Below are 19,461 nucleotides of genomic sequence, written 5' to 3'. Positions count from 1 at the left end.
AATGAAAACTAGTGCCGGGAACATGGAAAGTATGTGTGGAATGTGAGATACTGCAGATTTTTGTTTTGTTGGTCATGAGGCTTGAACTTGGGGCCTGGGCACTGTCCCTGAGCTCTTTTATGTTCAAGGCTATCACTGTACCACTTTGACTCACAGCTCCACTTCTGGTTTGTGAGTGGTTACTCGGAGATAAGAGTCTCACTGTGACTTTTCTGCCCAGGCTGGCTTCAAACTGCTATCCTCAAATCTCAGCCTCCCGAGTGGCTAGAATTATAGGTGAGTCACTGGCTCCCAGCTCTACCACAGATAATTAATTCAAACAAAATTTCAAATTTCTACACAAAATAATGTTGAATCCCACATGTATTTAGAGCTTCTGTATATACAATGAGTTGCTTATTTAGATCAGTTATATCAGCCCAGTGCAGTACCGGTTGGTGATGCTCTTTATGAATGACATAGTCCGATTTCAAATTGATTTTTCTGGATTTTTTGATTCACAAAGACTGGATGTTTAGCCTTCAGTATGAAAATATTCAAATAGTCTGTTCTTAAAGATATTACCATCATCCTCCAAGTAGCTTGGTAGAATAAAACAGTCCATTTCTGAACAACTGACCTTCTGGGACATGGAGAGCACCCCTGTCAGGCCCAGAGGTGTGTGGCTTTGGCTGGCTGAACACTGAGCCCTTACAGGTCTTTTAAATGACTTAGACTTTCTCTGACTTTTAAAAATTAAAGGGTGGACCCAGGTTCAGGATGATGCTTCTTTTGATCCTGGATGTCACAGTCAACCTTTTGTCATGGTGACAAGATACCTGAAAGAGACCATTTAAAAGGAGGAAAGGTTGATTCTGGATTTAGTCCATGGTCAGCTGTCTCCATCACTTTAAGGGCTGTAGTGAGGTAGGACACCATGGCGTGTGAAGGAGAGAAGAGAGAAAGTTAGGAGAGGGAAAGGGAGAAGAAGGAAGAGAGAGAAAAGAACAGAGGACGGGGAAGGAGAGAGAAGAGAAAGAGAAAGAGGATCCTGGTTTCTTTCAGAACATCCTTTCTTTACTACTGCCCCTCCCTCCTCCTAGATCCGGCCCCGCTTCCCAGTGGTGCCATAGACTGCGGACCAAGCTTTCAACTTGCAGTCCCTCGGGGATGTTTAGATCCCAAACCATACACTAGCCTGGTATCACTCCAAGAGGAACTTCATTTAATATAGCTCATGCTTTCTACAGGAGTCTGTGAACTTTTCTTATCAGAGAATGCACATATACACTCTATAAACCTATATAGAAAGGGAATATATATATGTACACATGTACATATATATACATATACATGTAAATACATATACACATATATTCCTTTGTATGTGGGCATGTGCTATTTTATACTGCCATGTGGTCTTGCTGATACTGAGCATCTTCCCATAGGAAGGAAGACAACATTCCTAGAAAGTCAGAATTCCTGGTAAGGGAAACACTTCATCTTGTGTATTTTCTGTCAGCCATGGCTTCCCTGTGTGGCCTTGACCCTCTTTCCCCAGACTCTCCTGCAGGCATGGCTGTGCACTGCCATGAATGCACCAAGGGTTTAGGTAGCAGAGCAGCGCCATGCCTCAGGAGAAGTCACATTGGCAAGGCCAAGGATCAGGATGGCCACTTAATTTTGCTTCATTTTACTCAGATATAGGATTCCCACATCTATAGGGCTACAAGGGGCTCAGGGGCACAGTTCTTCTGAGTGTCCTTTCCTCTGTAGGACCACGCTGGCACCCCTGGTTCTGGACTTGGGTGATTTGAGTGACGGAGGTGCTATGTTGATGTTTTCTTCTGAAACCAGGCTCAGTTACTTGGTGGTTCTGTTGTCTACAGCTCCTCCTCCTTCTGGATGGATTTTCCCTCAGGAACAGCCTGCTGTTACCGCTCTCCTCTCTGGACTTGCCCAGACATGTCTGAACTCTCTAGCTCTGGGTTCCGCTGGGACTCACCACCGCACACTGTACACTTATTTTCCACTGATCATGTTTACCTTCAGTTAGGATCACCCCCAGTTCTCGCCAGGATTGGGTCACAGCCTGATTGTCTCAAACACAAAATTGAAATTTGTTGATAAGATTAGTACAAGGCTAGTACACAGGGGAGTTCACTACCTGGAAGGAATAATGCCAGAAACCTTGTCTCTCTGGAGAGCGTTGGAGGCTGGAGTTTATTGTAAAACTCCATACTGTGGTACTCAATGTTAGGAAACTAGAGGAGGAAGAAACAAGCTGGACTCCATCTCAACAGGCGAGAACTGTTTATTGAAGCACAGTGAGTAGCAAGCAGCCTTCCCGCAGGAATAGAGGTTGTGCAAGGAGGTGGGGTTGGAGTTAGGCTTTTTTTATGGGGTCTAAGCAAGGAGACAGTGGTTATAGAAAAGACTTTTAGTGCTAAGGGAGGTGGGGACTTTCACTTAGCATTGCTGCCAGCAACCAGGGACAATAGGACAGGATACAGATAGCAAAGGGGGCAACAGGGGCCCCAGCTCTCATTAGCTTCTGAAGCTTCTGTTAGCAAAGGTATTTATTGAATTCAGTATAGGGAAGATGACTACAGACATGGGCAGAAAGCAGGGTTTCAGTCTATCCTGTGGTTACAAACTATACCTAAGGTGTCATTTGTATACATAGTGATAATTGACTCCCTTATTGTTAGGGAGCAGAGAGGAGTGATCTTACTTCCAAGGTCTCAAGCTTTTAGTGTCCAAATAGCTCTAACTTAACCACACTTAGGGTAGTAACTTATACATCTGTCTTGCCTTGACTGTTTGACCTTTTCAGGGTGCAGTTCTCAGACTTCTGAGCTGATGAGGAGGCACTCCAACCTCTTAACCCTTTCCTGGTCTCACAGCTTGGCCTCCGAGTTCCCTACAGGTTAGGCCCACAGTGGAATGCCAGGCTTAGGTCAGGTTGCCCTCCCCGTGTCAAGCATGACCATGCACACTTGGGGTTTTGCCTGATATCCACATGTGCCTGGGATAATAGAATGACATCAACCCTTCACTCAAAACACATTAGACGAAAAAATAAATAAAAGGGCCTTTTATTGAGTGGGGGATTTATTGTGGCATTTCCATACATACATACAATATTCCCTGGCTGATTTTACCCCTCCACTAATCTCCCCCATCCCCACTCTCTTATCCTTAGAATTTTCAACAGGTTCAGTCTTTTTTTCATATATGTGTACAAAGTATGTCAATTATATTGAACTTTGCTTATCCTCTCCCCTCCCTTCCCTTCCTCTCCGCACCTCTTCACTCTTCTTTTTGTGTGTATACTAATTTTATTGTTAGATGGGGGGGGGGAGGTTGTCACTTGATACAAAATAGGGAACTGTGCATAATCGTAGATCATTTAAAAACCATGATATCTGTTATATAGCAAAGTGAATTTTTGCTGGATGGGTGGTGAAAACCAAGATGTTCTGACTAGGGATGAAAATGAAGTTTGAATGTCACCTTCATTTTCAGTAGTGTGTCCAGGCTTACTATACTTACAAAACCCTCAAAGTTTTCTTAAGTATAGTTCTGTCGAAACCATAGAAGAGGGGCTAAGCTGCATCTTAAAGAAGAGTAACTCATTCCAAGTCGTACAATATTTTTGTACCTCAAGAAACCTCACTGGAGCACAAATATTTCTGAGTTATTTTCAGATTTAACTGACAGCCCAGTGAGTAGGTATTTGACCAAAGTCAAATCCTTGTGCTAGTCTGTGGTCTCACTGTGGAGCTGGGAACAGTGCAAGACTGAAGGCACACTGGCATGGCTCTGCCCCACTGCAAACCCTGTCCTGTGTAGAGCAAATGATAAGCTCATGCAAGGCATTGTGAAAATAAAATAAAGCAGTCTACGTATGTGGCTCAGATAACGACTTGAGGTCATCAGATGTGAAGTGGAGGGCTCTAGGGATTCAGTTAACTGGGGATGCTGGGCTATGTGCCTGTTTGTTGTCCAGTATTTCTAGATGTTTCTGACCCATCACAGGCCTTCCTGTGGCTTCTTCCTTGGAGCAGTGTTGGTGTCTGGGGGCTGGGGGATATAAAAATGTCCCTTTTGCCACAGAAAGCGGTTATTTCCTTTCTTCTTGAGTTGCCTCATATTTCATAGTTGGTGTGAGCTCTGACTAATTGTTCTTTCATCTCCCTGGCAGCAGGCCAGGCTGAGAAAAGAGTGTTGGATGTGTTAGCAGTGAGCTTGTGACAGCTGACTACTCACTTGATCATGAGAGGTCGAACTTTGATAAAAATGGCAAGAAAAGGAAAAGGACTCCTTTAATTCCTGTTGCTCTCTTTCCTCTCTCTCTCTCTCTCTCTCTTCCTTTTCTTTTCTGGGTGGCAGTTGAGAAATGTTCTTCGAGGGTGGTCTGGGAATCTGAAATCGTAGGAGGGGGCTGTCTGGTGGATTAGACAGTGGACACCCATGCTCCTCAGAAGGGGTGGGCAGGCTCTCAGGGGCTTAACCTCTTGCTCAGAGGGCCTGAAGAGGTGTCCCCTTCCGTCTGTCCCCAGGCAAGCGTCTGAGCTGCACACAGACCATACCTGACAGAGCACCCTGGATTCTTGCCCCTCCATTTCCAGAGTATTCATTCAGGGGTCTTTTTTTGAGCTTGGTCCTGTGTGGTGGTGGTGATTCTAAAATAGATAAGGAAAAGGGTCAGATAGGCATGGAAATCCACAGTCATTTAGAATTTACCCCAGATGGCACTTGGGCACTTCTGTGGCTTGCGCATTTGTCAGAGTGAAAAGCTTGGACTGAGCAGGGGGGAAATTTCCTAATTTTATTTTTCAAAGTGAAACCATGAAATAAATCTTTACCATTCAGCTAGGTGACAAGAGAAAGGTAAGATCTGAAGTTCACAGGGACAGATGAAACAAATATTATTACCTTTACCTATGAAATTTAAGCACACAGAATCCTGGGATAGTGTGAGTGGAAAATAGATTCACGGAACACTAGCACTTGCTAGTTCCATCACATGCTTATGTATTAATTTACTATTTGTTTCTTTGGCTCTGGTCTGTGTGCATGTGAAGTCCAGTACCATCTTCAGCACCATCTCCACAGCCAGGCTGAGCGAGCTACACTGCTGTGCTGGCCTGGCGAGAGACAGCATCTAGCTGTGTGATTACCAGATGCGAGCTACACTTCCTGCCATGGAATCTCCCCCCAGAGACCTGCACGGGCAATGGCCTACGGTTTTTGCAAGACTCTTGGATGATGGTGAACACAGTCAGACACTCTGGGAGTCATCTATCTGACCATGCAAGGACACTGAGGTCCCTGCAGAGTTCACTGGCCTGGGCTGGGAGGTGACAGCCAAGCCTTCCAGGGAATGGGGGAGCTTCATCTCCCAGGCTGAGAGCTGCCAGCAGGGCTGATGGAGTGACCCTGGCAAGGCCTGTTTTAGCAGCAGGATGGCCCCGCTATTCCAGTAACACCAAGTTACTCCTCCCTTTATTTGTGGCATTGGGGTTTGAACTCAGAGACTCATGCTTGCTAGGCTGGTGCTCTACACCTGAACCATGCCTCTAGCCCTGTCTTTCCCCAAAGGAATGCAGTCAGGATTTTAGCTTGTCAGACTGGATGTCAGAATCTGACCCTCCATATTTTGGTATAAAAAAAAAGTGTTGCTTTCAGCTACTAAGTTTTCCTGGTAATTTGTTGGAGCAGCACCAGGGAGCCAAAAGAAAAATAGGAGCAGCACTGCAGTTGGACTTTGAAGGATTGATTTCTGGGGAAAGTGAAGGGGATGGGTCATTTCTGAGTTGGATCTCTAGAGAGAACAATGGCTTGTATTCTCTGAGTGGAGTAGAGGTTTCAGGTCTGTCACTCCAGTGGTGGGCTTTCCTCTGGGGCCACTGTCTACTCTTGATGGGAGAGGACAGGTGGAGCTTTGTTGATATGTCCTCCACTGTCTGTGTGCAGAATGGAAGTTGAGTTGAATGTGTCTAAATTTTAAACATCTAAGAATTTTTATACATTTAATAAAATATACTAGATGCTCATTTGCGCTGGTAGGAATCATACCAGCTTTACTGCTTGGAGTAGAATGATGCTTTGCATATCAGCAAGCAGAAGCATTTAATTAGTACCTGAAGTTGATTCGTGCTTAGTTCACATTCCTCTCCCCTCCCCTCCCCTCCCCTCCCCTCCCCTCCCACCTCCCCTCCCCTCCCCTCCGCTCTCCTCTCTTCCCTTTTCTTCCTCTCCTCCTCGCCATCTCCTTCAACCCTCCACATCCTCTCTCCTCCTCCTCCTCCTCCTCCTCCTCCTCCTCCTCCTCCTCCTCCTCCTCCTCCTCCTCCTCCTCCTCCTCCTCCTCTTCTTTCCTGGTGGTACTAGGTGTGAACTCAGGTCCTCATACTTGCTAGGAAGGTGTTCTATCACTTGAACCAAGTCTCTAGCCCTTTGTTTATACTGGTTGATTTTGAAATAGGGTGTCACATTTTGCCCAGGCTAGCCAGGACCATGATCCTCCTCTTTACTCTTTGTATGTAGTCAGTATGACAGCCATGTTCTACCAGCCTAGTTATTGGTTGAGATGGGATCTAGTAACCTTTTTGCCTGGGCTGGCTTCAAATAGTAATAATCCTCCTAACCTCCCCCTCCTGAGGAGAGTACTGGATTCTTTTGAAAGTATTGGGCATAGGGATTCATTGCTAAATAACTGTCATGAGTCAGCTACATGCTACCGCATCCTAAGCACTTTTGCTGCAACTGGTTAGCAACTGTGCTTCCAGCCTCCTGTCAGTGAGCCAGGCTGCATTCTGATCAAGGGCTGAGCGCCTGGTCACATGCTGCAGGACAGTTTCCAGCCCTGAATTCTCAGTGGATCCAGAGGGGCTGGAGAAGCATCCTGTGTGCACATGGCTGTGGTTTTATCATCTTGCGCTAATCACTTCATTCAGGAAGACAGATTTTTATTATGCAGCAGAATTGCTGCTCTAGGGTAAACTTTGACACAAAGCAATTGTGCTTTTGACTGAATCAGCTAAAACCAAAATGAAAAGAATAAAAAATAGTTCTTTGGTAGTTTCAAATCTTTGTTTTAAAAACAGCAACTGTCAGAGGAACACTCGGGCATGCAACATATATGTCCATCTCTAAAGAACAAATTTGCCTTTCTAAAGGCAAAGCAAATGGCAAGAACCAGAATACCCCAGACCTATGGGAAGTTTCCAGTGATCCTTGTCACCTAGGGAAGAATACAGTCATTTGTGTATCTGTTTTAACCATCCAAGAATTTTCATGTTTAGTGAAATACACTAGGTGCTTATTTATGCTGGTAGGAATCACAGCAGCTTTACAGTCAGGAGTTGAATGTTGTTTTTCATATTGATGGATATGTCTGTCATATCAGCAAGCAGAAACATTTCATTAGTACCTGAAATTGATTTCTTGCTCAGTTCATATTTCATTGCAGGAATTTGGGGTAGACTTCTATGAAGTGACCAAAGGAACCAGGCTTTCTCTCCTGCAACCAGTAGATCCAGATGAAAAGCTAGAGCAGGAGGATTATCTGTGAGAAGTTTTTATTGGTCAGGCCTATACACATATTATTTATGTCCTCTTCTCATTGGTCAAATTCAGTCCTATGGCCACCCTTATTTGCAAGAGCATCTGGTAGATTTCGCAGAGCACTATTGAGATAAGAAGGAAGCAGGGTTTGATGAGCATATTGCCTTCTAGATGGGGTAAGTTGAACTTTATCCTGTATACAGTGTGGAGTCAAGTTTACCCTGAGCAGAGATGAGAGCTTGCAACCTACCACCACTACTTATGGAACCTTCTTAAAGAGAGTGGTTTTCAAGCTGGAGACGTGTCTTCCTGGTTGATTGGTAGAATGCCTGACTGCCAACTGGGCGGCCCTGAGTTCAAGTCCCAGACCCACCAAAATTTTTTTTTTGAAAAGTGGTTTCCATATGATATATTTGCAGCTATATTTTCAGCATATAATGATGGCTTAAGTACTTGATAAAATAAAGAAATGCTGGCTAAATGCTGGAAAGCGGGCTGGATAAGGGGACCAGTTGAGGCAGAAAGCTATCATGACAATCTGGCAGAGCCTGACTTAGTGCAGTCACCTTAGACATGTGTTCATGTGTTTTTAGAAAGAGCAGTGTTTTACTTCTGCTATTTTAACCTTCTTAGTTATGGCATCGTGAGGGACTGTGGCATTGTGAGTCCCTGCTGAGTTGAGATGGTGGCATGAGGTTGTGAGCCGGCCTGTGCCCCTCTGAAGGCCTGCCCTTGCCTTGCATGCAATGACTGGACCACAGCTGGGGACTTGGGCTGCGCCACCACCCTGTATCCCAAACAAAATAAAACCTGACGAAACCAGCAGACCCAGACTGGAGTTCAGGTTACCGGAACAGGCTCTTGAGAAACACAGACTGCAGTTGTTCTACGTGTGCAGAATTTGCTCTTTGACCTTCTGGTGGGGAAAATTCTCAGAGTACATGCAGCCTTCTGCCAGCTTTCCAAAGCGTGGGACAAAGTTAGCTCTCTTGGCAGTGATTGCGATATTTAAAATGTTGTAATTTTAAAATATGCTTGAAAAATAGATACTGATCCAACAAGCACAGAGAATATTGACCCAAAGAATGCGGTCTTTGTGCATCTAAGAGAAGCACTACTCAGTCAACCTCGTGTGGCCGAGGACTTGGGGTTTTAGGAACTCCCTTACAGAGGAATAGCTTTGAAGTAAAAGCTAAGTGCAGCCGTATTCTATCCTCCCTCTGAATTTGCATGTGACATTATGTTTCATGCATAAGTGATGGCCGAGCTCAGGGCTGACCCAGACCCAGTTACCCATCTCTGAAGTCTGATGGCAGGTCCCCTAACTTTAGGATTACGCAGGCTTGAGAGAGAAATCTCAGAGCAGCCTGAGGAGTTTTGAGAGGTATTTTAAATGTTTCTTGCTGATCTGGAAGTAATAGAAAAAATAACAACCGAAGGCCCTTTTGTGGTAATTGTTGCATGTGCTCTGTTGGTTTGGGGAACAATCCAGCTTGAAAGAGGCTTAAAAATAACAAATATTTAAAAAGACATATAACACATTCTCTCTTTTTCATTCTTACCCACCAGAAAATAAACAGTAATAATAAAAATAGAGAACTAAAAGGAGTAGCAGAAATAATGGGCTGCTAGGAAACTAGTGGGATGCTAGGATGGAAATGAATAGGAGACTTTTACACTTTATTTTTCATTTTATGGCAGTACTGAGGATTGAACTCAGGGTCTCATGTTTGCCACACCAGTGCTTCTTGCACTGGGTAATTCTGAGGTAGAGTTACATTTTATGTCCTAGCTGATTTGGGCTATGTGAGAAATGGCTCCAGATATTGGGGTGGCATGTAGGAATAAGGACACTAACTCAAAAAGAACTCAGCAAAGCAGAGTTTACTTCTGCAAAAGGATGTATTGCCAGCCAAAAATCTGGCAGGCAAGCAAACAGAGCTGTCAGGATGCTTCCTATTTATCCCTAATGCAGTGGGCCCTGCCCCCTGCTCAGATTGGCCAAGCTCAAGTTCACAATCTGCTTCTGATTGGCTTGTTTGAAGAGGGTAGGTGGTATTTACATAATGTGACCATGAAAATACTTTGAAATAAAATTAACATTTTTTGGCTAGTCCTGGGGCTTGAACTCAGCATGTGAGCACTGCCCCTGGATTCTTTTTGCTCAAGGCTAGCACTTTACCACTTGAGCCACAGCACCACTTCCGGCTTTTTCTGTATATGTGGTGCTGAGGAATCGAACCCAGGGCTTTATGCATGCTAGGCAAGCACTCTACTGCTAACTAGGCCACATTCCCATCCCTAAAATTAACATTTTTAATTACTCACACCCTCTGCCACTTTCTTTCTTCACTGGATGATATTGTCTGAGCAGAATAAGATAATCAACAAGAGCCAAGCCACCAGGCCAACTTTTAAGCAACCTACTTTGACAAGAGGATAGTTTTCTCACAGCTGTGACCCCCCCCCCCCGCCCCAACTTGTGCTGCCAATATTTCTGGAGGTGACAGGCACTGGCCACTGCACCCAGTGATTGTTTCATCGTCAAGATGAAGCGCATGAACTTCTTTTTGCCTGGGCTGGCCTTGAGCCAATCTCCACAGCCCAGGTAGCTGGAATTATAGGCTTGAGCCACAGTGCCCTGCTGGGTCTGAATAAGGTTCTGCAGCTAAAGCCTGTGCTACTGTTTGTGTAGAAAGTGCTGGAGAGGTGTGAGGAGAAGTGGGGTGTCTATCTTGCATGGCCTAGGGTTTCTTGAACCTTGAGCTCTTCCTTCCTCAGACCCCTTGAGATAAAAATTATCCACTCAACAAATGGGTATATAAAATCCATTAGCTGGTTTCTGGTTCCAGTCCTGGAGAAGCTAGTCCACTGGAATTCCATTTACCTACTAATGTAGTTACCAAATTTACTGATTTCCTTTTTTTAAAAGAGGAAGGAAATAATTTATTTATAGAGATCATAGAAATGCACACTCATAGCAATTCATATTGCAAATGACAGTTTTTGCATCAATCTTTCAAGATTCTTAGATGTGAATGAACTGGAAAGTATTTCTTAAAATTTTTTTTCTGCCCCATTTTTTTAAGCTTGCTGAAACTAAGCAAGGAACCAAAGGGCCAGTCTCACCTGAATTTCAGGTGGAGAAAAATTGACAGGCAGAGAAAAGAGGATGCTAAGGTTCCAGAAGGGGGTAAAGAGGTATCAGAGTGTTGGGGTACAGAAGGGGTGAATAACAAGGTAGAGAAAATATTCAAGGGCTCTGAAACTCATCTCACATTCCTCTGAGGCTCTGTTATTTCTTTCAATACCAATCATTTGCTGCTGGAAACAGGCTTGGTTAGCGGACTGCACTCAGTCAGTAGAAAGGTCCTTCAGAGCATCCATTATCAGTAGATTGGCCACTTCCTCTGGTCAGATGCTCCAAGCTGTGGTAGAGAGAGGATCCTACCTGGAGGAAGAGGTCTGCAGCAACTACAGAAAGACAGGGTCAGAAAGAAGAGGAGAAGCCTCATTACATATCAGAGAACTCCTCTTGCTTGGGGGATTGATGGTGAAGGAGGCAGCGTCTGTCGGAATTCCACTCAACCTGGTTTGCCTGAAACCTCCCTGGTTTTAGTGCTGGAAACCTCACATCCTGGGCCACCTTAGATGGTTGGGTAGTCAAGACCACCAAGCTAGTCGTGGGAAGATGGTAGCCTGTGGGGAGGTGACGCTGCCTGCTGGGAGGTGAGGAGGGGCATTGTCACTCAGCATCTCTTGGGGACAGGGAGCACAGTGAAGGTGACAGTGTGCGCGGATGGTAGGGGAGAGTTGACTTTCAAGGCCATATGCACACCGCCCAGGGATCCTGAGACTCAGAAAGCCCTCACAATGGTTCCAGGTATCTAGCTATGTAATCCATATGCATTGACTTTTCTAAATGTGCTTTTTTTTTCTTTCTCTCTCTCTCTCTTTTCTCAGGGAGGCAGGACACAGTGCGTGAGAGAAGTCTGCCCCATTCTCTCTTGTCCCCAGCACCTTAGTCACACACCCCCAGGACAGTGCTGCCCCAAGTGTTTGGGTGAGTGACTATTTTCAGGTCAAAGAACAATGCAATCTCTTCAGTTTTCTGTATATGGTTTTCTTAAGTTTGCGTACAGGGCTTCTTGGGGTTCTGGAGTTTACTCACTTCCTAGCTTGATCTTTCTATTTCTGGGAGTGGAAGATGTGGGCAGGGTGTGGCTCCCATCTGCAGCCTCTGGCCTTTCTTCATGTGACCATCTCTGAGGGTGGGACACCAGAACTGGAGGAAGTCCTTGACTGGGTGGGTAAAGGCCATTGGCTGGAGACATATGTTATTACAGTGTGTGAAGTAAACAAAGGCAGGAACAAGGCCTGGTGAAGCATGCAGGGTATCACGACAGATTTGGAAGGAGCAGGTCTAATAGTCCATAGTCCACAGGAAGAGAGTGTAAGCCCTACCAACTGTGTTCAATACGGACTTGGCAAATCTGTGCATACTTCATATGCCTTTTCTTATTTAATGTTCTCGAGAAGCAGTGAATTGTACTAAGAACAGACCTCCTTGTGTCAAGTTGGTGCTAGTACCAGATCATACCAAGAAGGCAGGCTTCCCTAGGATCTCCAAGGACTCTGAAGGAACCCCAATACTGTCCCTTATCGCTTCCGGCTATGGATTTCATCTCCTGCCATTTCTCTTGGTCATTATTTTTGTTTTTGTTTTTTCCTGCCAGTCCTGGGACTTGAACTCAGGGCCTGGGCACTGAACCCTGAGCTTCTTCTCAAGAATAGTGCTCTACCCCTTGAGCCACAGCTCTACTTGTGGCTTTTTTGGTGATTTATTGAAGAAAAGAGTCTCATGGACTTCCTTGCCTTGCCTTGGTTTGAACTACAGTCCTCAGATCTCAGCCTCCTGAGTAGATTAGGATTATAGGCATGAGCCACTCACCCGGCTTGGTGTTGGGCTCCGGCTATACCTTTAAGGGGCAGTCCCAAGAAGCCTCTTCTCCTGCCCTGGGGCTGCTTGGCTGTTAGCCACTCCTACCTTTTCCCCCATGTCCAGAACCAGAAAGGCCGCCCAAACCAGCCCGGCCTCCCATCTGGCTCGAGCACATGGATATCATAATGGTGCCTAGCCAAGCCGCCCAAGGGGGCGGTTCTGTGGGCTGTGATCTCGACCTCTGGGGGAAGCTCTGTGACATCACTGTGATGGACAGCTCAGATTAGCCTGTCACTAATCTGAGCTAGCGACTCTAGGTCCCTCCCCTTCCTGCCACCATTACTGTTATATAAACCCCTCCCCTGAGTAAAACCAGTGGAAATTCCAGAAGCTTACCCCGAGATAGCCGGGTGTCCTTCTCCTTATTCTTGGGGGAGTGATGGGGGGTGGCGTCTCGCGGCCACACACGCCAAGGCTTGCACATAGCCCTCACTCCAGCTTTGCCGTCTGTGGGACGGCTGGCTTATGCAGGAGGTAACAAGGCCTGACAGCTTGGTCTTAGTTTCTCTCTCTCTCTCTCTCTCTCTCTCTCTCTCTCTCTCTCTCTCTCTCTCTCTCTCTCTCTCTCTCTTCTCTGTTTAACATCAATCCCTCCTGTCCACAACCTCCCACCTTCAATTCTTTTCACCCTAAATGGTGCTGTTGGGTGGGTCAAGGTTTATAGAGAAGACTTCACTGGAGGTTTTCAGCAAATGAGAGTGATTATTTTACAGAGGCCTAATGAACACCATGAAATGGAATCTCAAGCTCCCTCATTCTTCAAAGCTCATTTTCTCCCGCTGGGAGAACTTCTCTAGTTGTCTCTTCCTTTTGGGCTCCAGGCTCTTGCTAGTCACCCTCAACATACTTCTCCAGAGTCCTCTATCCTTCCTCCAACTCCAGAGGGTCAAGTTGAGTTAGTTTTCTCATTCACAGATTATCATAGCCATACCCTGAAGTCGAATTTCCTTTTATAGCCAAATGGGCAAAGTGAGGTATTTTGTTAATCTTCTCTTTTGAGATTCTACTGTTATTCTAACAATGTTTACCTTCGCTGTTACGTGCTCGCACACAAACATGTACACCAGTGTACGCACATGCACACATACACTATTCAAGTAAACATGGAATAGTTAGAAGAGCTAGGAGAATTGTTTAGATACACCTGATTAAAGGCATTTCCACACACGTGTGAGTTTGTTCTCCTGCAATGCATGGAGCTAGAATGGTAGAAATCACCCTCTCTGGGTGTTGGTGGAGGCGTGCAGAGGGGCAGGAAGTGGCATCTGGACCTGGCTCCATAGATAGCTCAGCATGATTAATTCTTTGAAGCTGAAGCCCAGGACACGCGCAATCAGCTTAAGTTTCCTGCATGAGTGATGGCTGTTGTATTGAATGCAGGTTTTGCTGACTAGTTGTGGTTGTAAGACGGGACTACAAAAGGAACAGTCAGTTGTAGGAAACTTGAAATTCATAATTTCTCAGAGTGAAACCTTTTGGGGTTGGACTGAGCCTCTGTGGCATGAGATGAGAATGGCTAATGTTAGGCTGTCCACTGCATTTCTAAACCACTCCCTGGAATGTTTTATCTTCTGCTGGGCCATGGTGGCTCATATTAAGGTAAGACTTTGTGCTCTGTGGTGGTAAAAAGAAACATCCATACAACAAAAGACAGAAGGAAGATAAACAAACACCAGGATGCTTTCTAGATGCCAAAATCTTAGTCTAATTAGACTTTGGCTGATTAGGCATTGATTTTGTTTTTCTTCTTCTTAAAATTTTCCTTGACCCAGATTTTTTTTTTTTTTTTAAGAGCTGAGAACTGAACTCAGGGCAATTGCTCTTCTACTGAGCTAAATCCCACCAACCAGGAATTCTGTATATAACATGCCTCTCCCTTTCAAAAAAAAAATAGAAACGTTCCTTTTCTTGATTTTCTGATTTTCAGTGGAGTCTCATCAAACTTCAGAGTTCACAGAGTAACACCCAACCTGCCCCGCAGTGTGATTAGGGTGGGGTCTTATGTCATCACCTGTCCTTTATTGAGGGTTTGGGTGCCAGGCACTTACTTGGCTAAGAGCTTCCTGGACATTTAGTTAGAGATTATTGAGGCTTTTGATGACTTTTGTTTAGAGGATTAAAAATATTCAGGCCTGTTCATCATTCAGTCAGTGGATCAATCAGCTGATCATTGGATATTGTCTATCCATTCACCCAACCATCTGTCCACCTAAGCAGTAATTATAGGACAAATATATGATATAAGAAGTTCTCTTTCCATGGTGGGAAGAAAGGAAGGGGGTCATACATTCTACAAAATGAACAGAACTTTGGGGAGGAAATACAGATCCCAGACCTCCACTGTGAAAAAGAGATACTTTTGATTGGCAGAGAAAAGAAAGCTTTTATATAGAGCTTTGTATCTATTTATTTATTTTCTGTCACTTGTCAAACAAGTATTTGAGGTCACAGAAAATATTTGTAACAGATGTAGATAAAATATAAGAAAAAGACGACTATGTCAAAAATTGAAAAACAATCACTTAATTGAAGCAGAGTTACTTTTACTTCTTTAAAGTCAGAAACGTCTCTAATGGATTGATAAGAAGAGAAACATGTTTAAATTAGTGAAAAATGACATCATGGTTACTTTTATAGCAACTACAAAAAAATTGTCTGGGAAATTACTTATATTTTATTGTCCTAAGACTCAGCATGCTTTTGGCCAAAGTACTTTGAATTGGAGGAGAAAAAATCCACATGATTTGTGGTACACAGAGCTTCCCAACAGTTCCCACAACCTGGAAGGGGTTTCCTAGAGGCATATTTAGGGAAAGAGTGAATTTTGTATTTTATATTAGTAATCCTCTGATTCAGGGTATAAGTGCTCATGGAAAGGAAGAGTCTCAGGACATGAGAGTATGCACGTCAGTGTAACTGTGTGGGTTGTGATATTAACAATCATTTTGCTAGAAGAGTTTTTGGTCGTGTACCTTCATATCAAAAAATAGATGAAGGTGGTGATATGGCATGGGGACATTGAGTGAGGCCTAGAGAAAGCGTCCTTGAGGTCATCAGGGAGTCTAGAGTGTACTTCACTGTCACCTCTGGAGGACAAACACCCACGTGAAGTTTTCTGCACCCACATTGTGTCCTTGAACTTGACTCTGACAAGCAGAGAACATTTTTCTTCATTCCCACTGGTGGTATTTTCAACAACTCTGATTATGAGCACAACCTTTAGTTTATAATTGTAGATAGTTCAAACTTTTCATTGGGTTTACTGATTAGTCCATGTTGCTATTAATCTTGTTTTTCCCCAGGATGAAATGGAAGGACGGATGTAAATTTGATCAGTGACCATTGAATCATTGGTATCTTAGTCTTTAATGAAAGTAAATTTCAGAGATGGCTTCCTGTGTTTCAGGGAATAGAAACTCAAAAGTTGAAAGAAAGGGAACTATTGGATCTCACACTTGGAGATTACTTTATTTTTCTTTTGGCCCCTTTGGTCATCAGTCATATGAGGGAGAAACCAAGCTAACTCTGCAGAGATATTAGGCCCATGAAAGACTGGACATTTGGCATGTAGAGTTAGAGTCTTCTTCTACATATGCTGTGAGTTCGTTTTACCCTTTATATCTTTGTGTAGTTTCTTTCTTGAGATTCTATGTTAATCTATTCAGGCTTCTATACTTAAATAGTCTCATTTAGTTATTTAATAAACAACAGAAATGTATTTTGCATTGTTCTGGAGGCTGGAAAAACCAATATCAATGTGCTTACAGAGTCTGTGTGCAGTGAGAGCCCAAGTTCAGCCCCAAGATGTGCTAAGTCCTTATATGGTGGAAAGAGGTGGCAAAGTCTTTCCTGGGCATTTTTTCTTAAGGGCACTAATCTTACTTATGAGGAGGAATTCACCCTCGAGACCTAATCACTGCTTAAAGGCCTATCTAATACTATGTAATAATAATAATACTATCTAATACTATCTAGTACTATCTAACATTATGTAGTACTAACACTAATAATCTCCAGTACTTTCTAATACTATCACATTGATGATGAGGCTAAAGCAGCAAACAAATGCTTAGATCATAGCAAATATTAGTTCATTAACCATTTCCTTCCTTCCTTCTTCCTTCCCTCCCTCCGTCCCTCCCTCTGTTCCTCTCTTCCTTCCTTCTTTCCTTCTTTCTTTCCTTCCTCCCTCCCTCCCTCCCTTCCTCCCTCCCTCCCTCCCTTCCCTCCTTCCCTCCTTCCTTCCTTCCTTCCTTCCTTCCTTCCTTCCTTCCTTCCTTCCTTCCTTCCTTCCTTCCTTCCTTCTCTTTCTTTGTTTCTTTGTTCTTCGTTTTTTTCTTTCTTACTCCTCCTCCTCCTTTTTTGTTTCTAATTTTAACTGTTGAGTTACCTTGACTCTTTCTACCTTTATCTACCCAACCATTAATACCTACTTTGGGAGATAATTTTACATAAACATGACACCCTCTAAGAAGTCTTACATGACTTCCTTGTCTTCACAGTTCCAGGTTGGTTTCTTTCTAGAACTTATCATGGTAATGAACTAAAATCTTTTGTGAGATTGTCTTCTCAGTGGACTATGAGCCTCCCGAGGGAAGCTTCGGTCTAAAATTTCTTGGTTGACTACGCTGGACATGTGATAATGACTTGTTGAAAGTGTAAGGTTAATGATGAAATCTGCTCTTCTACTCAGTGGCTGGGAATCCTATGGGTGTGTCTGATCAGTGCTTTGATTGTGTTCACTAGATTCACCTGGTCTTCTGACAATGTTGAATAGTTCTGTGGTACAATTGTTGAGGATACAAGGGGACATCCCTGGCTTGTATGTTGCTTACCTGGTGTTGTTGTTGTTTCCCTGTAGGTCAGAGGAAAGTGTTTGACCTTCCTTCTGGGAGCTGCTTATTTCGAAGTGATGTTTATGACAATGGATCCTCATTTGTCTATGATAACTGTACCACGTGCACATGCAGGGTAAGATTCTGGGTGGGGGTGTGGCACACCGTTGAGAGGGGTTAGGGCCATGGCTACTGCCATGATGGTGTTTATTTCTAGGGAATATTCATGATGCCATTTGACAAGAAAAGTTGTGTTCAAGGTCACACAGAGGACACACCTTATGAGTCACTTACATCTTCTGGGGCCAACAAGTTAGAGCTTGGTAGTGAGGTCCACTCTCAGAGGGACTGTGTGCAGATCTTCTAGTGTCAGACAAGGACGCTGGGCTGTGTGCTCTGTGACTAATTATGTAAGATGAATTCTGTACCATACCTGCAGTGGAAATAGCTTTAATTGCATTTGTGAGGAGAAGTTGTGGATTTATTGCTTATCACAAAGATAAACCTGGCTGTTGGAGAAGAGAGTATTTATGTGCTGTTTGTTGTACTGAGCAAGTGTGACTACAATTGAACCACTGCTTACTTTTCTCAGAAAAGCAACTGAAAGGCTGATTCTTGATGAGGAAAGAATTTAACTGCTTCAGAAGTTGAAAGGAGCACACCCCACACGTTCTTTGACTGTAGTTACACAGTGGATTATATTTAAGACCTAAAGAGGGCCATTCACCACAGAGAATTTTGGGAATTTCTCAGCGAGTTAATCCAGATATCTGTGTGACACGAATATCAAATAATTGATCTAGGTGGTAGTTAGGGTGGTTGTTTCTCATAGTGCAGGAGAGGGAGAAAAACTATGAGCCATGTCAGTAGGAGTCAGTAGCTCAGCTACTAGTTCAGAAGTTGTTGATTCCTTGAGGATGCTTTTTTGAGGCTCACACTCCTCTTCAGGGTATGGTCAGGTATCCAGTGCTCTTCAGCTCTGATTGCTGAGAAATTCCCAGCCCTAAGAATGACTCTCTGTCTTGAATACACACCAACTCCCTGTGTGGGGCCTGGCGTCTCTCCCTAGGACTTCTCCTCCATACCACAAACTTCCTGGGTGTGCACAGGGGAGGCCTAAGCCTCTCCTCATGCACACTGCAGTCCCAGATCTGATCACAGGGCATCAGGTGCCTGGTGAGTGGGCGCTGGTCACCAGTGGACCACTTGGGGTCTCAAGGCCTCTGTGAGGGATGAGCGAGCCAGCATCCTTGCACTCCAGAAGATCTGTAATTAACCCATTTCCCACAAGGAGCTGGTTTTATCAGAGCACAAATTCACAGGCATCTTGGGGAGAGTAGGTGCTCTAGAACCAAACAGCAATCATTTGGGGCAGTCAGTATTGTTTTCTCTCTACGGAATCCCCCTCCACTGCCCTTCACAATTCCCAGGGCAGGTGGGGACACCATCTCCCAGTTCTCTGAGCATGGTAGTTGGTCTTAACTCTCTGTGTGTTCAGATTTGATGATCTCTGCCCTAACCTTCTTAGATTTTATTAGCCAACTTTGCCTCACCCACAACTGCCCATCTCAGAGGCTGCCTTCTCCAGGAATCTACAGTCCTTTTCTCTACTGCCTCTGCACTTGTACTCCCTATTTTAACCAACTGCATTTTATTTGTTTACAAGGTTACCCTTCTAGCCCCTTGAGGGCAGAAGTGCTTCATCCATCTATCTATTCTCATTCCCTGACTCAGTGCTAGGCACATAGTCCCACAAATGAGTATTTGTGTGTATGAATCTCATGTGTGTGTCCACGTGCATGTGTGTGTGTGTGTGTGTGTGTGTGTGTGTGTGTGTACACACATATGCCTGGGAGATCTACAATGAAATGTGCATTATTTGAAAACTAGTGAGTACCCTTTCATTCCCACTAGAAATCACAACATATAGCTTGACAAAAGATTATGGGTTTTTACCCCTTCTGATTTATGAGTTGTTCTTTAATCATTTCTATGTGTTTTGCACTTTACACATAAGATGCATGTGAAACTGAGAGGTTATAGGTAGAATATCACTTGTTTGGAGGTAAA

The 19,461-nt window shown here is 44.2% G+C and overlaps 1 protein-coding gene across 1 annotated transcript in view; it reads left to right on the top strand.

Annotated features, from left to right (window-relative positions):
- Bmper (BMP binding endothelial regulator) overlaps positions 1-19,461 on the top strand; it is a 213,671-nt gene that overhangs the window by 104,559 nt on the left and 89,651 nt on the right. The window contains exons 7-8 of the mRNA XM_048339482.1: positions 11,518-11,617; positions 17,418-17,527. Coding sequence (XP_048195439.1) covers positions 11,518-11,617; positions 17,418-17,527 — 210 coding nt within the window. The remainder of the gene's footprint in view (positions 1-11,517; positions 11,618-17,417; positions 17,528-19,461) is intronic.

Source organism: Perognathus longimembris, chromosome 2 (genome assembly GCF_023159225.1).
Source record: "Perognathus longimembris pacificus isolate PPM17 chromosome 2, ASM2315922v1, whole genome shotgun sequence".
NCBI classification, from domain to species: domain Eukaryota; kingdom Metazoa; phylum Chordata; class Mammalia; order Rodentia; family Heteromyidae; genus Perognathus; species Perognathus longimembris.
Note: the sequence above shows the minus strand (reverse complement) of the source record. Positions and strands in the feature narration are given on the sequence as shown.